The sequence below is a fragment of the Ochotona princeps genome, chromosome 5 (assembly GCF_030435755.1).
Source record: "Ochotona princeps isolate mOchPri1 chromosome 5, mOchPri1.hap1, whole genome shotgun sequence".
Lineage (NCBI taxonomy): Eukaryota > Metazoa > Chordata > Mammalia > Lagomorpha > Ochotonidae > Ochotona > Ochotona princeps.
This window is the reverse complement of record NC_080836.1, coordinates 66,163,767-66,175,985: the sequence shown is the minus strand read 5'-3', so window position 1 is coordinate 66,175,985 and position 12,219 is coordinate 66,163,767. Positions and strand designations below refer to the sequence as shown.

General features: G+C 35.4%; 1 protein-coding gene across 1 annotated transcript in view; it reads left to right on the top strand.

Moving 5' to 3' along the window:
- COL5A2 (collagen type V alpha 2 chain) overlaps positions 1–11,806 on the top strand; it is a 141,373-nt gene extending 129,567 nt beyond the window's left edge. The window contains exons 46-54 of the mRNA XM_058664710.1: positions 203–310; positions 816–869; positions 3,588–3,695; positions 4,072–4,125; positions 5,618–5,725; positions 6,927–7,218; positions 7,755–7,942; positions 9,352–9,591; positions 10,142–11,806. Coding sequence (XP_058520693.1) covers positions 203–310; positions 816–869; positions 3,588–3,695; positions 4,072–4,125; positions 5,618–5,725; positions 6,927–7,218; positions 7,755–7,942; positions 9,352–9,591; positions 10,142–10,288 — 1,299 coding nt within the window. The 3' untranslated portion in view covers positions 10,289–11,806. The remainder of the gene's footprint in view (positions 1–202; positions 311–815; positions 870–3,587; positions 3,696–4,071; positions 4,126–5,617; positions 5,726–6,926; positions 7,219–7,754; positions 7,943–9,351; positions 9,592–10,141) is intronic.
- The last annotated feature ends 413 nt before the right edge of the window (positions 11,807–12,219 follow it).

Below are 12,219 nucleotides of genomic sequence, written 5' to 3'. Positions count from 1 at the left end.
TGGAGACCAGGGGTGAAATGAGATTTAAAATTGGCAAAGAGCAATCTTAGTCTTTTCAATTTTGTTTTATTTATTGTTAAATGTAAGTAAAACATCTTAGCAAATAATAAGTAATCATAGGGTTGAAAGGTGATGTTTCTATTATGAATACTATGAATATAGAGGCTAAATGTTAAAAGAGTAAATTTGTTCTTTTCATCAGGGTGATCGTGGGGACCCTGGGCCTGCAGGACTGCCAGGTTCTCAGGGTGCCCCTGGAACTCCTGGCCCTGTTGGTGCCCCGGGAGATGCAGGACAGAGAGGTGACCCGGTGAGTAGGGGCAGTCCCCTGGCCACTGTATGTATTATAAGCTACATATAGACCTGTATGCAGTCATGCATGTGCTGTGAGTTAAGACTCCAGAGAATGATAAACAGCAGTTTATGGGTTCGTGTTTTCCTCTAGTCTGCAAGGAGATAATGTCTACTAGGAATTAGGCAATCCTGATCCTTTGGCTTCCATCATCTAAAAATACTTTGATTGATGTGTCTGTTTTGTAAAGTGAAAGCAAATAATATGCTGCAGTAACACCAAGGTAGCATGATTTCCTGAAGCCAATGAATAAAATTGACATAAAAATGTCATTACAGTTAGAGCAAGCAGATTGCTACTGCATGTATTGGTCTTCCTCCTGTATCAATCAGCCATAAGAACATACACATAGATGCAGTTACGAATAATACATGCACATTACAAACACGTAGAATTGAATATGATGTATCAATATAATATAAGCAGATCTTTTTTGCATGCCAATTGTGACTACTTCTTCTAGGGTTCTCGGGGCCCTGTAGGACCACCTGGCCGGGCTGGAAAACGTGGCTTACCTGTAAGTTTTCTAGTTTTCTTAAAAAAAAATGTATGTTTCCTTGTGATCAGTCTATTTCCAAAGAAGAAATAAAATTTAAGATACATAACTGAAAAATACTAATTTCTCTAAGTTATTTTGAAATAACATAAGCACATGTATTGGCTTTTGCAATTTTAACACAGATGCTCTGAATTTTATTTTGAATTCCTTCAAAATGGTCAATGAAGACTTTAATAAAAATATTTAAGTAATATGTATGATCAAATTTAATATTCTTAGATTTGATTATTGCTTTTAGCCCTTATTGATACTCTTGAGGAACAGCTGTTTTTCTTTTTTTTTTAATTTATTTACTACTTGTTGAATTTTGTATTCAGTGGCAGGTTAAGCTTGTGACTATAAAGAAACTAGAAAGTATGTCATTGGTTTCCCCCAAGGCAAACTAGAGGGCAATGGGTGCTTTATCAGAGGCATGCAGTGGCCAGGACTTAAGGCACTCCAATGTGTGGTGCACATCACAACAGCCCCTAGGGAAGACATTTCAAGTCACAGTTTTCTCCCAAAATAATAAAATGTTCTAAAAGTACAGGGACAAGTGGATTTTAAAACTCTGAAAAAGTGCTATTCAAATTCCATGTTTTATTTATTTATTTTTTCTAACTAAACTTTACTGTGTCCTGATGGTTTTGCTATTTACAGTCACTTTCAGGTTAATTCTTATTAGAGGTGTTTGTGAATGAATCACCTCTTATTTTTTAAGATTTGCTTATTTTTATTTGAGAGGAAGATTTATATATTTCTATCTATCTATCTATCTATCTATCTATCTATCTATCTATCAATCATCTATCTATCTATAGAGAGAGATCTTTCACATGCTAGTTCACTCCCAAAATGGCAACAATGATCAGAGCTGAGCTGATCTGGAGCCAGGAGTCAGGAGCTTCTTCTGGGTTTCCCATGTGGGTGAAGGAACCCAAAGGCATGCTCCATCCTCTGCTACTTTCCCAGGCCATAAGCAGGGAACTGGATGGGAAGTGGAGCAGCTAGACCTCAAACTGGTGTCCATATGGAGTCCTTGCATTGCAGACTGAGGATTAGCGTACTAAACCACCATGACAGCCCATGAATGAATGACCTCTTATGAGCAAAAATAATAGGTCATTATTTGTGCTGCATATTATAGAAGGCCTGTAATCATGAATAAAAATTATATGCTTAAAATTGTGGCCTATTATTAAATGATACAATTCTTAGGTTAGATTCAAGATGAATTAGCAAAGTTACCATCATTTCATAGTATATCAGCAGAGTGAATGGATTCCTAAGTAGTCACAAAAATGATGTTTTAGTTTTTCATAATCGAGTTAATTATAACTAATATAATAAATAGGTACTTCCCAATATAGATTAGTTTTGGTTATAGAACTTTGGGATATCCCCCAAATTAAGGAGCCTTCGTAACATTATGAAAGCATTAAGATTGGTTTTGATAGTTTACCTTGCTAGGTAAAATATGTAAGAGCTACTGAACTTAGTCTTACTTGTATAATGAAAAAGCTTCTATGATGTCTTCATGACAACTAGGAAATAGATTTTTTTGAAAAAGGATCAAATGAAAAAAAGGCAAAGAAAATCAGAGAAAAATTCACCTCAGAGCCATGTGAATTTGGTGATTCTGTCAGCCTCCCAAGGTTAGAGGTAAAGGGCTCAGTTCATTTTTAGGCAAACAATAGAGGCAGAGGAAATTGTCCTTGTACCTGGGCTGATCCCACACTCTGGTCACTTGTAAGATTACTACAAAGGACTGGATTCCAGGAGGGCTTTTCTTTTAATATTTATTTTTATTTTTCATGATACATTTTCATAAGATCCAGGTTTTCCCCTTCTACCTTCCCCACCACACTGTCTTCCCTTATATTATAAGCAACAGTATGATCCTTCAGTAACAGTCACAAGTCCATCGTTCTTCTCTTGAAGTGATATTGTAGGTATAGACAATAGTAGAGTCTGGCATTTTATTGTCAAGATATATTTAATAGTTTCATTGGGAGTCCATCATCTATTCAGAAGGAGAGATGCATACTGCACTGTATCTTCCTTCTCAGTATGATAGTCTCCCTTATATAGTTCCTCTAGATGAATATGCATATATACATGGTTATCTACAGATCTGTTTATCTTGTATTTTGCATGAAGTAATCTTTGTTTTCCTTAGAGGAAAGAAGCTTAATGACATTTCTGCTTTTTTCTCAAATATTTTAAAATGTTTTAATAGAGTCTCAACATTCATATCCGGTTAATTTGTTGGCATATGTAAGTTTAGTAAATATATAATTCCTGTAAAATATGGTAATTTGCAAAAGTACTTCCATTAAAATTTAAAAGAATCTGCATATGCTGACAATATTTTCACAAATATTTGAAAAACTGTCTTCAAAAAACATTTCAGACAATACAGAAGTTAAAAATACCTCTTTTTAGTATAAATGTAGGGTTAACATTTGAAAACCAGATCTTTAGGAAGGAATGATTATATTTGTGTCTCAAATGGTCATCTACTCTTCCTTGGGAAAAAGAGACAAAATTCCTAGGTCTTATAATATTCAGATATGTCAGTATGTTAACTCATATGAACTATACTATTTAAAATTAGCACTAAATATAATTGTTAAACATGAAATTATGGTGAATTGTAGTCACAACTAGTAATGTCCATGCCTTGACTGTTTCTAGGGACCCCAAGGGCCACGTGGAGACAAAGGTGATCATGGGGATAGAGGTGACCGAGGGCAGAAAGGCCACAGGGGCTTCACTGGTCTCCAGGGACTTCCAGGCCCTCCGGTAAGCCGTTCCTCTAAGTGCTTTCCTGCCCACCATGTAAAAACACACAGATATCTTGACATGAACACACGAACATTGTTCTGTCTATAAGATAGATGGACTTTTGAAATCTTATTTTTATTTTAAAGTGTGTCTTAATAACCTGATGTAGTTGCCCATATTTGCACGTAGGGAAGAAATACAGCCAAAAGCTATATGTATGTTTACTTCTGAAATCATATTTTTGTTATTGGTCAACTCATGTAGACAATTAGACTGATGCATGTATAAAGTAGTTTATGCTTCTAACGCCAATCTAGTGCGTTTAAATATGAGAATGTTGCAACATAGGTGTATATATATATATTGACAAAGCTTTACTTTTATTTCTACTTAGGGTCCAAATGGTGAACAAGGTAGTGCTGGAATTCCTGGACCATTTGGCCCAAGAGTAAGTAAAAAAAAAAAAAAGAAAGAAAGAAAAGAAAAATTAAATTACAGATATGACTAGCACCTTTGTTAACCTGCTCCTTACTAATATTGAAGGTAGAGTTCAATCTTGTTCTTTCAAACTGCAAATATATGAGATGATCCATTAAGCAACTAGTTTTAAGCAAAGATATGAAATGTGACATATTACTTTATGGTATGACATTAAAAGCTCTTAGCTAGGGCTTCAGTATGCTTGCTGTTAATTTTCTCTGAATTTATTTGAAATTCCATTAAACTTATACTTTTTGAGCTGAAATTATATGACTACCAATAAAGGAGTTGAATTTTGAAGTTGGATCTAATTTGTCTTTTATATTTAATTATGATAGTTTCTCACAAGTAGTATGCATAAGGCTTATTTTGAAGCAAATTGTAAAACAAAATCAATACCTGAAGCTTTTATAAATTTTACATTTGTATTTGTGCTGCCTATAATGTCATTAGTGCAGAAGACAATGGACATGCATAATTATTTATGAAAATTGAAAAATGTTGACAAAAATTGGGAATATTTATTTTAAAAATGTCTCATGTCTAGATTCTAAAGAAATTACACATGAAATAAAAAATGATAGTACAAAATTTACTATAATGCGATGAGATTTTAAAATGTATGCATATAAATAAAACTTATAGTAAATGCCCCCAGCTGTAATTTTTTTGTTCTAAGTTGATTGGATTTTTAACTAAGTTTGCAGTATCTGAGATAAGATGAAACAGTCATATGTTTCCCCTAATCTGTGATACTAAAACACAGAGTACAAAAATATAATCTGCAGGTATAAGGGTAACATTCTGGAATTTAGTTGCTGTGTATAGCCTTTGTATATACTCCCAAGCAATAGCAAATTTTTGTTTCATTCAGTTTTGTTTTGTGATCTTTTTCTTTATTATTATAATTTCAACTTGCTTGGTATTAATATCTTTACCTAATGAAATGTTAAACTTGTGTTTGTAAAATGTAGACCAAAAAAAAACCCCCCAAAAACCAAAAAAACAGAGGGATGGAGGTGGGTGGGTGAGGAATGTGGGCAGAAGTAGGTATAGACTAGAAAATATCAATAAGCTCCTAAATCTGTATTGCACTGCGTGTGAATTTTTTCACTTTATGTAAATAAATAAAATTTGAAAAAGGAAAATCAGGTTATCACTATGAATCCTGTACGTATATGCAGATAATAAAATCTTATTGTAAACACGCCCCCCTCAAAAAAAAAAGTGGCTGACTAACCCATTAAATTTTTAGCTTCAGGTGATCTTTTTACATACAAGGATGATGGAAAATTCTCAAGTGATTGAATTATGAATAGTATAAAGTACCAGAAATCATGAAGACAATGAACCTCAACTTCATTGCAGTTATTCCAAATGTAAACTTATTGTTTGGTTAGAGAAAGATATGGTAACATTTTTCTTCCTAGAAACTAAAATGCAGTCTTGGTTTCTTACAGGGTCCTCCAGGCCCAGTGGGTCCTTCTGGGAAAGAAGGAAACCCTGGACCACTTGGACCTATTGGACCTCCTGGTGTGCGGGGCAGTGTAGGAGAAGCAGGACCTGAGGTAAAGCACCAGGGTTTGCACTCTGGAAATGCCTTTGAATTGAATAGCTTGGATTCTATCCAGTAATATCTTTGCTGCTTCGTGAGAAGAGACTTAACCCTGAAAACTGATCCTAGAAATCACACAAGAGCTTAGACACATAGTGACTAGTTCAAATATTTTAACACTGGCTGTTTACTGTATATAAACTCAGGGTCCAAGCTCCCCAGGCGTCAACTTAATGCTAAAGCTATGACAACAAATAGCAAGTTAGAAGTGTATTTATAATTTATTAAAACATTGCTATACTTTAAATGGCAATATCTAAGTATCTGTGGGATATGCATATTAGTATTCATAAAATGTTGGATAATGAATGAGTTTGTGAGCATCCAGCTGGTGCTTCTTTATGAGGCCAAATGTTCACCACAGAACTCCAGCCATCTGATTCCCAGGTCTTTCCTGGCAACATGGGACTGTGTGTATCTGCAGTTTATCACCTGAGTCATTCCTATTGTCAAGTTTTTCCCTTGGGCAATGTAGAAGAGAATTCATGAAGTGGACCAACTTCCTGGCCTCTGTCTGCCCTCTCATTCCACTAGGTCTTAGCCAAATAAAATAGTAGCATTATTTATTTTGATTGAAAGTCTGAAGAGGACTTTGTCCATGTTTTGGTTAGTACTTTGAATTTTGATATTCACAGTCTTTAATGTGTGGGAAAAGGCCTCTCTTGTCCTTCCCTTTCCCAAGACCCAAAGTAGGAGGAAATTCTCTCTTGCTGGAGTTTTGTGTGGATATTTCCTTGCTATTAACGCATGGTTTTATTGAACCACCATCCACAACTGTCCTGCATTCCTTCTTTTTCTGTCCATAAATACTTAAAAATACTTATTTTGTAGTAGCACCTTGGCCCCCAAGAGTTTGGCAATGATGAGCCAAACTCTGCATGTTCTTCACATGAAGGATGTTCTGTCCGCCAAGTGAACAACAGAGCAGATGTTTTCTGCTTTGATGCCTACATATGCTGCCTGCAGACAGGTTGCCTGGAAAGATAGCATCATTCCTCATCCTTGGAATGCTACAGCTTGTCAGGCCAGCCCTTTAGGTATTAAAAAACCATGAGTCACAGATACCCCAGCGCTGTACTCCCTATGCACAAAGTCACAAATTTAGGAAGGTGAAAATCAGCGTGTTAATGTCTTTATGATTTCTCTCTAACCAGGGTCCTCCTGGTGAGCCTGGACCACCTGGCCCTCCAGGTCCCCCTGGCCACCTGACAGCTGCACTTGGAGACATCATGGGGCACTATGATGAAAGCATGCCAGATCCTCTTCCAGAATTTACTGAAGATCAGGCGGCTCCTGATGACAAAAACATAACTGACCCTGGGGTCCATGCCACGTTGAAATCACTCAGTAGTCAGATTGAAACCATGCGCAGCCCTGATGGTTCTAAAAAGCACCCAGCCCGTACTTGTGATGACTTAAGGCTTTGCCATTCCGCAAAGCAAAGTGGTGAGTAAATGTTGGCCAGCTGAGTGAGACTTAGTGTTTCTAATTGTATGTTCTAAATCGTTCCCAAAAGACATTGTTGGCTTTCTGTTTAGTGGTAGAGAAAAGATAATATTACAGACATGTCACCAAGCTTATGGTTGGAAACAATTATATGAAAAATTAGAGGGCAAGATGATAAATAGATATATTCTATTTAGTAGTTTTATTTCATGGTGGTAGTTACACTTCCATGCAAGAGTTAAAATATTGATGATTTTGAGAAGAAAAATGATTTGTGGTGATATAAATTAGAAATTGTACAATACTTTCTTCATGTGAATATTTTGAGCCTTAATCATGTAATTTGGCAAAATGCCTTGAAACAGCTACTAACCTTTCTAAAATGTCCAAAATGCACTCATAGTTGATTTTCCCTTAAGGACTATTCATAGGGTACTTAGAGTTTACATCCTTAAAGCCACTCATTGTTGATTCTTGTGGAGATATAAAATCTTTTTGAGACTTTATTTAACAAATATTGTTATTTTGGAAAATAGGAGAATATTGGATTGATCCTAACCAGGGATCTGTGGAAGATGCAATCAAAGTTTACTGCAACATGGAAACAGGAGAAACTTGTATTTCAGCAATTCCATCCAGTATACCACGTAAAACCTGGTGGGCCAGCAAATTGCCTGACCATAAGCCTGTTTGGTATGGTCTTGATATGAATAGAGGATCTCAGGTAATTGAATATGTTTATTTAAAATTGTGCTCTCAACTTTCCATTATTTTATTTTACTTTATTGAGGACTGTGCTATTATTCTTTGAGCAGTTTTCCATTCTCATGTTATCTTCCAGTTATCTATTCTCATTAAATATAATTACAATGATTATTACACAAGGAATGTTTCACTGTGAGTTGAATTAGCATAAATTTTGAATTATAACTTTCTCATTGAAGAATTATAAAGTCATAAAACCTTCAACTTTGTCAATTCAAAGCACATTATCCCAAGGCTTTGTGTGAATTTTGAAGTGCTCAGTGTACTGTCTAGTACACAGTATGTGGATAAAGTGAGGCAATCACTATAAATTATAGTCTTACTTAAACTTAAGGCATGATTTGTAATGACAGGGATTCTATGAACATTTTTCTAACTCACAACTTATCCTATGCTTTTACTATAGTTCACTGACTAACGTGTTACCTGGGCTTGCCACATGCTGTTATAATATGTCTACTTCTTTCTGGCAGCTTAAACCTGAGATTTTCTTCTCACCTCAGCTCTCTCAACATTTTCCCAGAATTCATTTTCAGAATTAACATGAATAAGACCAACATGAGTTTATGCAACTGTGTTGGACTTTACCATCATTGAGTGAGCAGGGAATTTTAAAACTTAAGTATAAGTGATTGAAATGTAATTTACTTACTATTGTGTAAGAATCTCAAATCACTGAAAATAAGTCTGAAAGTGGAGATATAGAAAAAAAATGCTTTGGAGATTATTTTTGATTATTTACTTCTGTTTATGGAAACTGAATTTTTATTTCTTTTGAAAAAGACTTATTTATTCATTTGAAGACTGAATTGCAAGAAGAGAGAGAGGAGAGAGAGAGAGAGAGAGAGGAGAGAAAGAGAGAGAGAGCCAACTTCTGCTTCTTTCCTGGATATATTGGCAGGGAGCTGGATTAAAAGAGGCGCTTCCAGGACATGACCCAGAGCTTTTATGGGGTGCTTGCATTTACAGGCATGCCTCAGCCTGTTTCAACTCAATATCGGCCCCAAATTCATAGTTGCTTCAGGTATAAGTTAGTTTAAAAAAGATTTTATGGCAGCAGTTAATTCCAAAATTTAATTATAGTTAGCAATAAAATGGTGAGTTATTTTTGATATGTGACTGAAGCATATTTTAAAAATATCTATACTTTTATTACTGACTTCATCACTTCTTGGTTAGGACTGATAAGGGCAAAAGTTCTTATGAATATTCATAGAACTTTTAGGATATTTGCATATGCATGGGTAGAATAGCTTGTCCTCTAACACTCTTCAAAGCTGACTTGTTTGAAATCTGTCCACCTACCTGCCATCTCTGAAAGTCACTATCAAAATATTCAATACAATATCTATGACTCTGTTTTTCCAGTTTACTTATGGAGACCACCATTCACCCAACACAGCAATTACTCAAATGACCTTCCTGCGCCTTTTGTCAAAAGAAGCCTCCCAGAACATTACTTACATCTGCAAAAACAGTGTAGGATACATGGATGATCAGACCAAGAGTTTGAAGAAAGCTGTGATTCTCAAAGGGGCGAATGACCTAGAAATCAAAGCAGAAGGAAATGCTAGATTCAGATACACAGTTCTCCATGATACTTGCTCTGTAAGTAATTCTTAATGTGCATTGCTTCCTAGATGAGGAAAAACATTATTTTTTATAAGAAAGATGTCAGAGATCTACAAGTGGAGGCAAATTTACCCTCTATGTAGGCACAGAAGCGATTTATTGCTGATTGTTCTTCAGAATGAACTTGAGTGAGTTCTAACCCACAAAGCAGGGTAGTGTTTTTCCACACAAAAAAGAAAATGACTGGATACCAGCTGTTCTGCAAGCTCTCCGTCAATCTGTTATCAACGTAGTGGATTACAATCCAGGCTTAAAATTCATTAATTCTAAACTTTAAATTCTATAGTCAATCTGTAATATCTGCTATTTTTCCTGATTTGTACATCTCATTAGCATATCTAGATATAGAATGAAGAGATAATATTATGAATGATCATTTCATTTGTGAAGAAGAAATCTTCGGTAATTTATGTTACTAGTTATCATTTGGGTACTGGCCAGAGAACTAAGGAAATGTCCTCAAATCATGGAACAAATGCATACCATGCATGTGGCTAGCATTAACCACTGCACCATTTAATTCCAGAAACGAAATGGAAATATGGGCAAGACTGTCTTTGAATACAGAACACAGAACGTGGCACGCTTGCCCATCATAGATATTGCCCCTGTGGATGTTGGCAGCACCGACCAGGAATTTGGCGTTGAAATTGGGCCAGTTTGTTTTATGTAAAGTAAGCCAAGATGCACCGACAGCAACCACCACCATCCATGACGACCACCATCATTGACAAGAACTCTGACTGAAGTTGATCCTGAGACTCTTGAAGTAGTGGCTGATCCTGCAGCAGCACTGTACATATGGTCTGAAGTGCCTGGCCTTCTTATCCTTCAGAATATTTATTTTACTTACAATTCTCAAGTTTTAATTGATCAAAAATATTTCCCAATACTGCAATTTAGGTTTAAGATGACCAATGACAGTGAACACCTTTAAAAAGAAGTAAACTGATTAAATAAAGAAATCTCCTTTTTCTTCAATTTATATCAGTGTAATGAAAAGGTTATTCAGAGTTTATGAGGAAATTCTTCTTCCTGGCAGGTAGCTTAAAGAGTGGGGTATATAAAACTATAAGACATGTTTAGTTTGCTTGGCTGCAATTTTAAAATTCAAAAGTTGTGCCCTTTTGTTTCACCCCCTGATTACAATGAAAAGCAAAATCAAATTGTTTAATGTTGTGATTGGAACCACATGTATGTCTTGATATTGTATAACCATTATACAGAATCTTTAGAGTATTCAAAAGTACCAGTTACTTTCTGTTAAATGAAAATTTTTAAATAATATATATTCAAAAGAATTTCAGGAAAACCAATAAGTTACTTTTATCTTCTGAAATTTCACAAAGAGTAATACATGTAAACTCCATCCTTGATTAAATGTAACAGTACATTTTTCCCTTTTGATATAACCTATTGATACAGATAGAAATTACGTGAGTAAACATTTAACATACTTTTTTAAGATGGCATTTAATACAAAACTATTTACACATACCACTTTATATACATGCATCTAAGACTCAAAGTTGAAATTCTTCCACATATACAGTCTCATCATCCTGAAGCTTATAATGAAGAAAAACATCCAGAAACACATAGTTGCGGAGCTAACTCATTCAAATGTGATAATTAGACCATTTGGCCTTTGAACTTTCATAGGAAAAAAATGACCCAACATTTCTTAGCATGAGCTACCTCATCTCTAGAAGCTGGGATGGATTTAACTATTCTTGTTTATATTTTAGATACTAAAAGGTGCTATGCTTCTGTTATTATTCCAAGAATGGAGATTGGCAGGGCTGAAAAATATTATTGCTATTTTCTCTTTAATGATGGTGCTAAAATTATTTCTATTAAAGTCGTTAAAAATAAAGATTGTTTCATCAACACCATTTATGAAACCGCAATTGCTAGACCTCTAGTTCTGGTAGAAGAAGCGTTGTTGCAGTGCCTTTCGCTGTCCCTGCGTCATGTTGTGTCTGGAGCGCTCTGTAATACTTGCATGTTTCCTAGAGTAGAACATGTGGGTTCCCTTGTGTCTCAGAGATTTTTTTTTTTCTTAATTGCATTTGTTGGCTCCATTTTTATTTCTTCCCTAGCAGCTGGGGCCATCCCAAAAGACAAGCCATGCACACAACTTTGGTCATGTATTTCTGTGAAGCATCAAATTAAATGCACGCTTTTTTCATGTCAGTGGTTTTCTTTTTCTTTTGTTTTTTAAAATGAAATGCTTTCAAAAGCATTAGATTCTTTTCATTTTTCATGGTGAAAGGTAAGGTGTTGCAGTATACTCTATTAGTTGTTAAGAAGATAAAACAAATCTCTTGCAACCTGCATATACTGGCTCAGAAATCTGTCTCAACATTGATCACCAAGGTCACATGACACTGGCTACCACTGCCCCTGCCTTTCTACTTTTGCAGGTTTTTTAAATTATTATTTTCCATGATACAATTTTGCAAAGATAAGAGTTCCTCCCTTTCCCTCCTTTTCTCTTGTTCTGTTTTCCCCTCCTGCCATCCCCCACCCCCAATTATCACAGTAGTACAGTCCCTTAGTAACAGTTACAAGTTTAGCTTTCTGTTATTTAAATATATCATG